Here is a 14,275-nt window from a genome sequence, read left to right on the forward strand (position 1 = left end):
AGCAGGTATAAATCATTTCCCTGTGCCAACCATTCACTCCTATTACACAAATAATCCGACCAAATCTAACCCAAACTGACAGAGAAGGGATTCACTTTCCCATCTCCAGCTCATACAATGATTTCACAAGACATACAAGAACAGTGTATTATTTAAACAAACATAAACTTGTCATAAACTTCTCATTTCCCTTGCAGCAGCTGCCTCTCACTCACACCCTGCCCCTGCAGGCACGCAGGCACACTGACACACAGCAGCGGCTGCTCTCACTCACGGCACGCAGGCACACAGACACTTAAAGGGCCCATCACACTTTTCACTCATACCACAAAATATACCGAGTTTAAACAATCACCAAGTCCGTTAGTAACATATATCATAAACCATTAACAATTAGCAGTCAGTTCAAAGCCAGTATATCCACCATTAGTGCACTATACAATGACCTGAAGCAAGATCCTGCAGGTGACGGTAAATACCAGTACCCTGCCCAAAATGCAAACTGCCTCTTATATACCAGTCATCGGTAGTTTGCCCCAAAAGATCTTACTTTCCCGCGGATTCCCAAAGCCAAAACCAAATGGGTATACCCCCTCCTCGGGACTGAGCCGTGTGTCAGACGTCTCTGCGCGTCTTACCAGCAGCCCGTTACCCTTGTAAACATACCTCTGTCCGCAAACCAGATGGTCCTTGTCTGCCACCTCAGTGGACAGCTGGGAGCGGAGTTCCTCCGAGAAGAGCTCGGGGTGCACCTAGGAAGTCCACCCGTCAGCAGTCGACGGCAGCCAAGCAGAGGAGTCCCTTCTGGGGTGCCAAGATGTTTTGCGGAGAAATCACTCTATACCTTTTGGGGTTATAAAGTGGGTATGTTTATTCAGCGCTGGGCGCATGGGGGATCGCTCCACCACAAGCATGCGCGCCGTCTGCAGCTCTCGTCCGGCTTATATGTTACAAAATAGTGCATATTCATAAAACACCTGTACATATACATAGTCTACCCCCGCCTCCCCTCGCTTCTCATGGTAATCAGGTCTCCTCTTCTTCTTCCCTGATGAACTTTTCTCCTTATCGCTCTGCGCAGCCTCAGTTGTTCTCTGGCTTTCTTCCAGTCCAATGTTTTGGGGTTGTCTGTTTTTCAAAGACTAGGAGGGACTTCTCTTTGGGCTAGGAGTTAATCGCCTAGCAACGTTATCAGTACTTGGTATGTCTTTTCGAACAGTCCCATACGCCTCCCCTTGTTTTTGCGCAGGCCTTGCACCAACAATCTAAGATTGTTTAGACTCCCTGTCTCAGGCCTTTGTGGTTAGTCTAAGGAATGTCACCCGAGGGAGCGGGAGTGTGTGGAGGGCTGCACCCCCACTCCCTTGCAGTTGTATCGACAAACACCTTATGTGGGCCTCAGAGGGGGGGAAACAGTGAAACCACAAGTTCCCCCTCAAGCCCAAAGACCACTAATCACTGTCTGCACTGTGAAAGCCCGGTACTCTGTGGCTCCATTGTGTCACCAGACGCCATGCTGGCCTTGCGAACGGCTTTGTGCCTTTGCCATTGAAGAGGTGACAAGGCCTGGCGAGAGGTGAGCATTTCTGCCCCTGAAGCAGAAGCGTGCTAGCCAGCTGATAGGATGAACTGAAAAGGCAGCAGAACCTTTGCTGTGTGTGCATCTACCAGCCAAGATGGTCGGACCTGAGACAACACTGGATCCATGGGTGGTGACCCAGATTGCTTTGACTCTTTCTCACCTTTCTTTTTCTTTCCTTTCTTTTCTTTCTTATAGATTTGAAAGAGACCACATTGCTTATTATCCTTTTCCAACATTAAATTGTTTTCTACCACAGGTAAAACGCTTTAACTGGTCATTTGGTTCATTTCACCTTAATTTAATCCAAAGGGATCACCCTTGTGACTCCCTGGGCTTCCAATCCAGGTTGTGACACCCTCAGCAGTTAAAAGTGCTTTGGAAAGGTGGTTAAGGAGAGATGTCCCCAGGGCATGGCCAGGTATTTACTCCTCATGTTTCCATGTGAGTGGCACAATCATAGTTTCCTGTCTTTCCTGCAGGTTCCTCGGCTGGAAAGGTTGTCCTGGAGCCGTCACCTTACTTCAAGTTGACCAGGCCCAGTGGTGTGTGCTGTAAGGTCGCGCCTGGCATGTGTTCAACCTTCCGCATCCTGTTCACCCCGGAGGAGAACAAGGTGAGGCTGGAGGTAATGGCTCCTGGCCCTGCTGCAACAGTTTTACGGGTGATTTCAGCGGGGGCAAGGGGATACTTGCAGCACTGCGATGCCACACTGTCCGTCTGGAGATGGATCTGCTCCTCCCTACAGTACAGTGATTTCGGTGGTTTGATTTGGCTTCCTACTGCTAAATGCCAGACAGCTGGAGGGACTGTCTGTCTCTCTTGTGAACAAGCCAATGCTGGGGAGCAGCACAGCTGAGTTTGCTCTGGCAGGGCTGTCCCGGTGTGTCCCATCTGCAGCTCCTGCTGCCACCTGCCTCAGGTAGGCATGCTAACTGGCATCAGCCCTGCAGCAGAGAGGAAGCAAGCTCTTTCCCATGTCCCCTGAGGCTAAGTGAGCTGGAAAGGGGCACTGAGATTGGATGCAGGAAGAACTCTGAAGTCTAGAGTAGAGCTGGAATAGGCTGCTGAGGGTGTCATTGTTTGTGCTTTTAAGGACTTGTCAGACATCTTGCAAGAACAGGTTGGGTGCAGAGCGGAGCCAGTTCTGGGGTGGGGAGATGGATCAGATAGCTTTCTAAGGGTGTGTGTCCCCAGCCTTGTCTCTATAATGCTCTGGGAAGCGGTATGAAATACACACTAACCCTACACTCACCTGACATTAAAACAGTTCCCGTGTCCAGCTTGTTAAATATTTCACCAAAGACTAAGCGTTGGTTGTGCATGTGGCAAAGTCCTTTTGAAAAGGCACCCGAGCATCCCCTGCCCAGTGTCAGTGAGGTCTCTGCGTTGCTGGGATTGGAGTTAGTGCTGTGGCACCACTGGGTGCTTAGTGGAGCCTTTGATCATCTGCAGTGGTGATTGAAGCGGGTTCTTGTTACTGCTGTAATCCCTTCCATGAAATTGCTCTATTTTGGTGCCCCCGAATCAATGTATCAGCTATTTTTGTCTGGTTCTGCCAGCTTGCTGTGCAAGCAGGTGAATCGATGGGATTGTTTCTTCTTTGCAAGTTAACCGCCTTGTTCAATTCACACTACAGGAATGAAAAGTCATTAAGGTAAAAAGCCCTTTGAGGTTACTGGATGCTACCTGTTAAGAGTCATAGCAACCAGCGATTTTCCTTCTGCCATGGGATGGGACTAAATGCACTGTGCTGAGACTGTTTCTTTCCCTGTAGGATTATTTCTACCAGGTCACCTGCATCACAGAAAGGGAAAAATTTATCGTGCCAATCCGAGCTATAGGTGCCCGAGCTATCCTGGACTTCCCTGACCAGCTGGACTTCTCTGTCTGTCCAGTCAAGTACAGCTCCCAGAAAACTCTGCTGGTTCGCAACATCGGTAACCGGGAGGCTCGCTACTGCATCAGCACTGAGAGGTAAAGGAGCTCGTCGTCTTTGTGCAAAACACTGTTGCCTGATAATATGGTTGGTAAATGGTAACAACAAGGAACCAGAACATCTGAGCTGCTGTGTTGCAGCCGTAGCTGGAAACGGGCAGGACACATGGGTTTTGCTGTTGCTTATAGTGTTTTAAGCGTGATGCAACCTTTGATAAAACTCGGCGTGCTGCAGCGAGGTTTTGTACTGCAGCGGTGTCTCCAACAGAGCACACTAAGGAGGGCAACCTGCTGCCCTTGGGCTGTGTAAGATTGTGCGTGGCAGGCGACAGCTCTAGGAGCTTGATTCCTGTAGACCAAACGCCGTGTTAAGAGATGGGCAAGCTGTGAGCTGGTGAGAGACATTTCAGAATTTCCCAGCAGCTGTGTGTTTATTTGCAAGTGCCATTAGAGATCGTAAATGAAAACAATTGGTATTGAGGCCCTGACAAGAACACTGTGTGGTCCAGGCACTTTGTTTTCCAGTAGGTTTGGTCTGGTCCCTGGGACCAAATATTAAGTAGAGTGAGCTTTTAGGTGGAGGTGAGCAGACGTTGACTTCAAAATGGCACCACAGCCCCAAAGCAGCATGCTAATGAGGGCACAGGCAAAAGGTGCAGCAAGTGTCTGGTGCATGGGTTGGGGGCCTTTTCTTCTAGAGCTCTATCTCTCCCAGATTTCCGGCGGAGTGCTCGAATCTGTAAGTATGCAGCTGGCAACCTCCTGATGCTGAGTGCCTTCTGAAGTGGTTCAATAGCAGTGTCAGCCAGAGACACCCATGCTCTGGGAGGCTGCAAGCCAACGCTGTGGTGTTCCGGTGGTCTCAAATCGAATGCTTGACATGAGTTGTGTTGTGGACAGCCTGTCCTGCTCCTTCAGGTCTCGGAAGACTGTCACTGGTTTCCCAGTTTACTGAATGCAGAGGGTAATGGAGCTGCAGGGAAACTGCTTCAGTTGGCTGGTAATCTGTGGTGAGTTGCTTGGTCCCGGAGGCCTTGGTGTAGGAGCTGAGTTCAAGAATGCAGCAAAGACCAGCGGTCGGACTGGGTGCACTTGAGTTCTTCAACTTCTTCTCCAGGAAAGCAGGGCTCAAAAGGCTGCTCTTTCCTTTTCTCTTGTGAAACGTGAGGGTTCAAGAGGAGCTTCCACCAAAGCCTGGCAAGGCTATTTTAGCAGGCTTCTAGTTTGCAATTTAAGGAGGTTGCTGCTTTTCCCTGTGGAAACATGTAGACAGAAACTTGTAAATCACTGCAGAGTTTTCCTCTGGGATCTCCAGATCCAGTTGTTTCCACCAAAATAAACACTCAGTAAAGTCTAGCACCTTTTTGCAATGTATACTCCAACTCCTCAGTTGAGTGATAGGGCACATGTCGAATCCTGTTTGATATGGATTATAAGAGTTTCTGAACTTCAGCAATTAAATATTTCAGTCCTGATTTGCAAGAAAGAAATGGGAAGCGTTGCAAACGTTTTATTTCAAACTACACAAAAAATATTCTAAACAACTGGGTTGCATGTGTACAGGGATGGAAAGCTGATGCGATTTCCCTTGGCAGCTGAGGGCATCTGCCATCTCTTCCATTTCACGATGAACTTTTGAAAGCCACTTTGAAATTTCAAACAGATGATTTAGATCTTTGACTATAAGTAGCATTTTATTCTAATTAAGTTGCCCTGACTTTCATTCAGATTTCTTTTTAAGTACTCTTAGATGAGTATTTAAAAATACATGGTTGCACGTGAGAGGAAGAAGAGGAGACTTAGTGGAGTAGAAGGGAGTGAGAGAGCTGTCTAAGCTTATAGATCCATCAGGTGACCTCTGTATCCTTTATTCTCTATCTAAACAATTTAAACTTGTGTTTTCTGGCCTGAGCATATTCAGGCTCTTGCCCGTTCACATGACAGCTGCAGATGCCACCATTTCCTAGTCCATCGTGCTGCTTATATCACATTTCCTTGCTGCTTTTCTCTGGATTTCTTTCTCTGTGGCATCAAGCATAACCTGTCTGCCTTCCCCTCAGTGCGTTTTTCAGCCCATCTCCAGTCCTAACCTTTCCCCTCTGTACTGAGAGCTCAGCTCTTGCATCTGGCCACTTCATGATGACATGCCCTGCCTGTTACTTATTTATCTAAAGACTTTGATGTTTTCTGCTGTGCATTTCCCTCCAGTGAAGAGGTCTTAAGTGAAGCCATGGGGGCAATTCAGCATCCTCCTGCTGTTCCCCGTTCAGGGCTCCCCCTTGCCATGGTTTCTCCCAGAAGCACGGCTGCATTTTGACCACTTTTTCATGAAGGGAGTAAACCACCAAAGCACTCCCTGTTATGCAGTCTGGCTTAGTGCTGCTCCTCCCTCTGCAGGTCCACATCCAGCTCTTAACTGCATAGCCTGGCAATAAAAAAAAATAATAGTATAAATAGAGACAGTCTCTTCCTGTTGTCTCATTGTCAAGGCAGGATAATGAGTTTCTGCTCCATGACATTCCCATAGACAAATGTCATCCCAGTACATTGGAGTTGAAAATGGTGTCTGGAAGCAGATCTCGGTGCAGCACTGCCTTCTCGTGACATTGCTGACATTGTGCTGTGCCATGCTGTGGGGCTAGAGGGGATCAGTCTGAGATAAGATCCATTTAGGAACGTCCCCACCAAGCTCTGAAGGCTCAGGAAATTATCCTGCGAGGCACAGTGCCTCGAGCCCCCTTGCATCCCTCCCCGTAGTTCCCATACGCTACATGGAGGTGTGAGACTGGCGAGTTCCTGAAGGACGTGCAAAGACCATGCAAGGACATGAAAATAGAGCCTAGGTGCAGTGAAAGAGGGAAATACAGAGCTTGTGAGATGCTGATTGCACACAGGATTTTTCAGCACAGAGGTGGAGTTTTGGATTCTTTGACTGTAGCAGACTGGGTTTACTGGAATAGTTATGCTGCTTGACTTGGGCTGTTATACCGTTACTAAGAAATAATATATGCGAAGATTAAATGACCTTTGTTTTTTTCCTGAAATAGATCTTAGTGGACGGAAGAGGCAATTCAGTCAACAGTAACTTTACTGTCTTCCTTGGGTTTGGAGGTAGCTTGTAATGAAATCGATTGTCCCAAACTGAAATGATTTTATAAGGCCCCAGTAGACCAAAGAAAGGGTGGCTGCAGGAGATGAACACGCCACGGCACTTGACGTGCCTTGCAGCCTCCTTGCACACGGCGTGTGCCAGAGGTGTGGTTGCAGGAGAAGAGGCAGCATGGTGGTTTGAGAGCCTGGGCCACAGAACCGCCAGCTTTGTTCGCTTGTCAGTCGTGTTTCTCAGTTCTGTCAGGAGTATTTGGCCTTTGGTATCATCACGGGATGCCCAGCTGTCTAGGTGGGGAGCTGTTGCCTGGTGAAAGTAAGCAAGATGTAAATGCCCAAATATATCATTATGGAATTGCTTATGAATCTTTCTGAAGGGCAATAACAGGCAAGGTCTCGGCAAGTACTGATGGGCAGGTCTCTCCTAAATTGGTGTGGCTAGATAAGTTTATACAAACTGAGGCCTGCAAGGTGCCATTGGGAGATCTGGACTTGTGGAAGTTTAGATATCGTACAACAAAGCAAGCCTACAAATGGACATAGCTAAAAAGCATGTCAGAAGAAAAGGAGCTATTAAAAAACCTCCAAACCTGGTGGGCCAAGCAAACATTTACCGAGTTAGGATTACAACCCAGAGTCCCAGGTTGCAGTGCTTGTGAATGCACAGAAAACCTCCTGTTCTAGTCATCTTGATGTGCTCCTGGTCATGGCACTTCATGTAGCCGGGGGTTTAATGGTTCAGGCTGTAAATGGGATCCTCCTGCCAAGTCTTGTTTCCATGTCACTGTATTGCTCTAATCTGCATTTGCACTTACTCAGCTTTTTCTGATTGTTCTTTAGAGCAGCTTTCATCGTAATGCTGATGAAAAGTGCCCTTTCTTAGGTAAACTAGGCTGTTTTCAAGGTAAAGAAAAGGAATTCTGCAATTTAAACCATAATTATTCTCTGGTCTTCCAGAAAGACACTTATTCTCCCTCCTGTCTGACTGCTCGGCTGCAGTCTCCCTGGGACAGGTAATGCCCTGACGTTTGCATCTCTTGAGGTGGAGTTTATAGGTGGCAGGAAAAGACAGATTCCTGCGGAAGTCAGTGTCAGGTTGTGCAGGCAGATAGCTCTCACCCTCTCTGTGCTCCTCAGAACCCGTCCTCTGGCTGTATTGCCAGCGGTCGGACTCCTGAGCCTCCCTGCAGAGTAGGGGGGAGGTGAGGTGGTTTGACACCCCAGGATGTTTGGAGAGCTAGATCTCTTCAGAAGTGAGAGTCCGTACCGCCATTTCAGATCCCCTGTGTTCTGTTTTTTTCTACTGGCTGTGGCTTGTTTGCTTCCTGCTTGCATAAGTGAGCTGGAGTAGGCTGCAAAAAGAGTATACTCCCCGAATCACCCACAGTAGCCCTGATGTGTCTCTCTCTGTTGCAGCCCCTTCTCTGTGGAGCCCTCCATCGGGACTCTTGGGATTGGTGATGCCGTGCAAGTGACAGTGGAGTTTCACCCGCTGAAGACCGGGGATCATTCCGGTTCCCTGGTAGTTCGCTATGACACAGGTAAGTGCTGGGCACTGCGTGGCGCACGCTCTGCATCCTTCAGAACAGAGCCCCTTCTAAGCAGAATAATGTTAAACTTGCTTTGCAAACTCCTTCTAAAAGCTTTTCTTTTAAAACCTCTGCATGTTTCAGTGCTTAGAAGGGAGCAGATAAGGGGCAAAGGCTGAGCCTGTTCTGTGTGTCCTGTTGGCTGTGTGCTGGTCCATCCCTGGTGTCCACACGGTGTTCTCCACCCAGCACGCCCCATGACAGTCATCTACCATCATTGCCCGTTGTCGCAGCCACCTTAATTCCCTCTCCGGGTGTACCTCCTCTGTTCTTTACTGCGGGGGAAAGTGACAAATAGTTGGTGTTTAGGGGGTTGTTAATGTGGATCCCCTCGAGCAGGAATGAGATTTTTGGCATGCTGCCTTCCTGGGACTTGCTGAGTGGAGGAAGGGGGACCCTTGATTCTCCATTGCAGTGTGCACATGCAGGTGTGAAGTTTTATTGCTAGACAATGCTCTGTTTGAAGTGTAACGTGGGGAACACACGTCTCTGTCGGACACTCTAAAGGCCCCCTGTCTCTTACACCCCTCTGTCCCCTGTACTGCTTCTCCATTGTCTTGCCACAGACCCTTTTTTTATGTTGCCCTCTGCCCATCTACATCCCACACTTGACAGTATCAGGGCTGAAGCAGCCAGGGCTCTTGGGGTCTGGCAGGGAGTGCTCGCTGCCTCCCAATATAGGTGTAAGATTTATACTAGGGTATGAGAAGAAGCTCAGCCAACAGAAATGCTGTCAGCTTTGTAAGTCACTTTAAGAGTAAGTGGGAAAAACGCAAGGTGTGATGTTAAAATGCTTCTGTCTGCATTGGTTCAGCAGAGGTATCTTGTGATGCTGGTCGAGACACTTCCTCAGTTGCCTGAATGTATCTGGTGTGCAATTTCTCTTGCCTGAAAGAGAGGTTTGTTTTGTCCCTATTCCTGAACTTTGTTCCTGGGAGGTGTGATGTCCTCACCTAGGTGCAACTGTGATGCTTTAGCCCCAAAATGAGCATTTTACTGCCTTGAGGTTATAGAAGTTCTAGAAATGCTCCTGTATATTCCAAATGCTCTTTGTAGCCTTCTGAGTTGTCATAGCTTTGTTTAATCTTTTTCAGTCAATGACACATTCACAGAGAATGGTTTATGGTCACTCAGAGAAGCTCATTGGTTTGGGTAACACTTTCTTGACAGACTACTGGAATTTCAGACAGAGAATGACAAAAGGTGCCTCATTTATATGCATATAGGGAACCTAGAGGATAAACTTCGGAGGCATAGATCTTTTTCTGGGTTAGATCAGGGCTAACTATACTCGAGGTTAGGGCCGTGGGGTTTATACCATGTGACATGAAAAGTCCAAGTGAAGAATCCAGGGCCAGGATCTTCACAGCTTGCTTTGAAAAGCTGAGCCTTGTTCTTACTGAAACACCTGATTCCTGCACGGTTAATCTTTGCAAGAGTGATTTTCATGGACAGGCCACAGGGACAAAACTATCAGCTGGCTCTGGCATGGGCAACCTCCCCAGAACATGGTGCAGCTACCTGGGAGATGAAGGCAGGATTTATTCCTGCCTGTCAGAATGGCGCTGCAGTTATTTTTCAATAAACCACAGGCTGAAAAGGGGAGCAAGGAATAATTAAGGGATTGTCTCTCAAGCTTTGAAGCATACAAATAAATAAAAGGCTGCTGAGATTAATTGCTGAAGGGAAACCGAAACATTTAATCCATCAGTCTTAAAAGCTGCTTGTTGCAGGTGTAGCGCAGAGCACCTGAGCGTGTTACCCAGCCTGGCCGGGCGAGCCCTGGCTGCTTTCTCCCGTGCAAAGTCAGGCTCCCTGGGACTCGGATACAAAAAGCAGCTGGATTGCTCTTTCAGAGCCACCAACAGACTGTTTTTCATGAAACAGAGGCACTAAGAGCAAAACGTCAGTGTAGGGTGTTGGGAGGTGCTTCCCTTGCTTTACTGTGTGTCTGTATTGACTTGCTCACAAGTGGCAGTAGTTCGCAGTGAATCACACTGTTGTTGGTGTGACTGATGCGGGATCAGGTGCATGTTGCGTGGCTTTAGTTGTTGCTGACAGATTTGAGTCAAATCTGTCCCTGGCATTGCTTAAGCAGACATGGAGCTCTTCCCTTTGCCCGTTATTTTGTTGATTTGAATTGTGCATCCTTTAGACTGTCCTGGTTAGGAGTACAGGTACCGTCCCCTGGATAGACTGTGTGTGTGGTGGTAGTTGTCTTGCCACAAACTTTACAGATGAATGTGAAGAAAATGTCTTTGCTGCTAAGAGCATAATGGTTTACAGTGAAAATTTGACCTTCACTGCTTTACATGTCCAAACTCCTCCATTTCCTCCATGTACGTGGGTCTGGGTGTGAAAACTCCCAGCTCATACTGAGATGAGCGTGACTTGGGATGTTCTGGGCTACAGCACGTCCCTATTCATCACCTTAACATCAGATTATGGTATCAGAAGAAGTTTCTGAAGCCTGCATGCCAAGCACACATACAGGTTTGGAAGAGGTTTGGCACTCAGCACCACTAAAAATCCTGCTGGTGGCTCGGCCCTCCGCAAATGACTTTTAGACCGCCCCGTGTGGATGTGGGAAAATAAGTTTGTAAAGTCTAGTCCCAACCAAGTCAGTATTCGTAAAGCGTAGATACTCTTCTAGCTCTCAAGCGGTGCTCAAGTGAGATGCCCAAGCCGGTTGCCCTGAGTGTTGCTGTTTGTACATCAGACGCGGTTTGCTGCAGTCGTGATGTTTATTGCAACCCGACAGTGCAGCACCAGCTTGGCGTGGAAGGGTGAGCTTCGCTCAGGGGCACGCTGTTAAGGAGATGTGTGACAGCTTCCCAGAGCTGTGCCAGAGGTGCACAACAAACTCGGCAGTCCCGTAGCAGCCAGGGACAAGAACATCTGCGTCAGGCGCCCCATGCGGGTAAAGGAGGCTGCCAGAGACAGGAGGTGCTGGAGAGATGCTGGGAGCTGTGGAAGGAGGATGGCTTCTCTGCTCCGAGCTCCCTAAATCCTGACTCGCATTAGACTTTGACTCCAAGAAGTACCTCCTATGGTCTGATGGGTGGTCTTCAACGTGTAGGACCAGAATCTGTGCACATTGTATGTGGGTGCCTGCAGTGCCCACTGGACCCTGTGGCAAGGTGCTAAAACGTGTTTCTAGTCCAGGGGATCTCTTGCGTGGTGCTGAAATTCCTCTGCACAGTTTTTCCCCATCAGTCACCACATCCCTGGGGATCTCTTTGTCAGCACAGAGAACTTCAGTAATTAGCAAAGCCCCTCTGAGCTTGTACGTGGCTGACAGACCCTCTGTACTGGGATGCTTTTATTGCTGCCAGGAGTAAGAGTAATTATGCAGGTCGTTTCCCTTTGGTGGCTCTGCGAGACTAACGCAGAAGCAAAAGTCTGGGGGCAGGCGCTCTCTTTCCGAGGGGAGAGATCAGAGCCAGTTCTCATCTGTGAGGGTTAGGAGGCAGCATGTCCAAGAAGAGGCAGCCCTCAGGGAGGAATGTCCGCTCTGTTACTGTCCTGTTTCCTCTTGGTGTAGAGCCCCAGAAAGCAGCTTCCCCAGAAGAGATGGGCAGAGCAATAGTTCTCAGTGGCTGTAATCCTGCTGAGGAAGCCTCTAGCCTCGTGCTAAAAGCCTGCTGAGGAACCACCTGGGTGTTTGGCAGATTAATGCATCGTTTTCCATCAAATTCCTACACAGTTTACGGGAAGGTCTGAGTTCCTGAGCAAAGCTCTCCTCAAGCAAGTCTTGGCTTGTTTGCTGTGGATCACAGACCCAGGCTGAGAGCCGCCTTTGTGGCTCTGCGCACCCAGGGCAAGGAAGGGAGCTTCAGCTACTGGATTAAGGACTCCTCAGAGTCACCCGAATGACTTGGCTGCAGAATTCCCTGTGACTGGAGTGGGATGGCAACCCAAAGACCACCTGGGCACATCTGAAAAATCTCACTGTAAATACTGTCACCTTGGGGATAAATCTGTACAAGCACAGCCAGAAATAAGGTGCTGGCAGTGGTGCCCAGGACATCCTCATTCTGCACACAGGCAGCTGTCAGGATGTGATAAATGTGCGGACCTCTGGAACTGCTAATACAGCTAAAAGCTGTAACAGTTTCTTCTGTTGCTGATGGTTTGCTTGGTTCCTCGTACTTCCATCAGCAAGTGAGATGAGCAAAGACTCCCCTTTGTTTTTTTCCAGGTGAAGATATTCACACAGGCCTTTATGGAGTGGCTGAAAATGTCAACATCGGGCTGGCCAGGAGCTCCCTGACAGTTGAGAAGACTTACCTCACGCTGTCAAACCACAGATCTATGCTCATCCACAATCAGAGTGAAATCAAAGTCCACTTCCAGTGGAAGGCTTTTTCTACTCAGGAAGAGGAGGATCATCTGAAGCTGAGGTTCGTTGGAAAGATTTATTTCAGTAAGATACACTGCCCAAGGGTAAAACTAACGTATGGCCTCAGGTAGTGTTGCTGCATTGAATGGTTTAGGACGAGTAAAGGTTACCAAGCACCAGGTTACGTACCCTGGGCTTTAGGGTAATGGAGCTCAGTGCCTCCCATTCCAGCTTCATCCATACTCCAGCTGAGGATGGCGTTTTGGGGAGGAAAGGTTGATTGCAGTGACTGGATTTCCTCAGAGAGCAAACTTGCATTCGTGGGAGCCCCAAACCACCGAGATCCAGAGACCTCTGGGCTATGGAGGGTCCGTGAGGCTGAGGAAAGTCTCAGCCCTCATTACCCGGGACTGCACCGAGTAGCAGCACTTAACATAGCTGCAGGTAGCACAACTGTTGCGATATTCGCTGCAGCTTCTTCCACTGCAGCTTTGATAACGTGGCAGGTTCCTTCTCCGGTAATGTGCAGGGTAAAGCGCTGCGTTGGCCCAGCAAGTTGAGGCCGTCCTGCTGTAGGATGTTGAAGCCTTGCACTGTCCCCGTTTACAGCACAACGAGGTATTTCTACCCTTCCTCAGAGACTGGGGAGAATTTGGAGGTGAAGAGTTCTGCAGGGAAGGTAGGGCAGCACAGGACAGAGCGCATTGGGGCTGCAGCATCCTGTGTGTTCGTGGTGCTGAGCGATGGGGCAGGTTCTTCCAAGGGTGTCTGTGGTGAAGCTTTGAAATTCCCCTTTCAGGCAGCAGAGAAACACTTATAGCCCAGGGGGATGAACTGGAAATGACACTTAAGTTTGGGTAATTAAGGGAATCCTTGTGGGACTTTTCAGCCTTGCATGGATGTAGGTGTATAGGAGTTAGCTCACAGCTGATCAGGAAATTGTCTTAAACTGGAGCACTCTTTAAGGGCCTGAGCCAATAAAGTTCAACAGAATTAGGTCAGAAATGCCTTGAAGGCCAAAAGTAGTTTTCCACTGTTCTCTATTTTTAATTACACAGTGCAAGCTCAGTGTGTTAAAAGAAAACCTCGTTACCTTCTCTGGGCACTTGTCTGGACCATTCCTTTACTGCTCTCTTCTCACCTGCCTGTCTCAGATTGGACCCTGAGTGATCCTTTCCTGAGTGATCCTCAGAAGCAGCCAGGTTTCCCCACAGTTCACTTCAACCTGATTCTTTTCCAGTTACATTTGATCTCGTGCCAGTTGGTGTCCTAGAGTCTGATCAGGATGTTTTTTCCTCCTGCTTGCAGTCTCAGGGATGGTCATAGCTCCAAGGCCACTGTCCTGCTGTCAGAGAAGCTTTAGAGATCTCAGAGCAGAGAGGACTTTTTCCATGAGAGGAGGCAGTGCAGGACTCTGCTCCGGGCTGTGACCCCAGAAGACCTGGATCCTTTAGAAGGTGTATCCAGGGGTTTGCTGTGTCTCCCTCCTGCAGGACACTCTGGGATGTAATGGTGGAACTGTTGTCCGCTGATGGAGGTTGAGTTGGGGGTTGCTCATCAGTGGTGGGAAGCCCTCCTGACGTGCAGGGCTGTAGGTCAGCCATGGAGAACACCTCCCACTGCACTCCAGGGGGGGCGAGCCAAAGCAAGTGCTTTTGGTGCTGGTGCCAGCCTGTGCCCGAGGCTCTGTCTGTACAGCTAGTAAAGTCCATGACCGTA

At 48.7% G+C, this 14,275-nt stretch overlaps 1 protein-coding gene across 1 annotated transcript in view; it reads left to right on the forward strand.

Moving 5' to 3' along the window:
- LOC113490592 (hydrocephalus-inducing protein-like) overlaps positions 1–14,275 on the forward strand; it is a 58,177-nt gene that overhangs the window by 18,604 nt on the left and 25,298 nt on the right. The window contains exons 3-6 of the mRNA XM_026867114.1: positions 2,062–2,195; positions 3,357–3,556; positions 8,042–8,166; positions 12,416–12,617. Of these exons, the coding sequence (XP_026722915.1) occupies positions 2,062–2,195; positions 3,357–3,556; positions 8,042–8,166; positions 12,416–12,617 (661 nt within the window). The remainder of the gene's footprint in view (positions 1–2,061; positions 2,196–3,356; positions 3,557–8,041; positions 8,167–12,415; positions 12,618–14,275) is intronic.

The sequence above is a fragment of the Athene cunicularia genome, unplaced genomic scaffold (genome assembly GCF_003259725.1).
Source record: "Athene cunicularia isolate RWA unplaced genomic scaffold, athCun1 SCF_16, whole genome shotgun sequence".
NCBI classification, from domain to species: domain Eukaryota; kingdom Metazoa; phylum Chordata; class Aves; order Strigiformes; family Strigidae; genus Athene; species Athene cunicularia.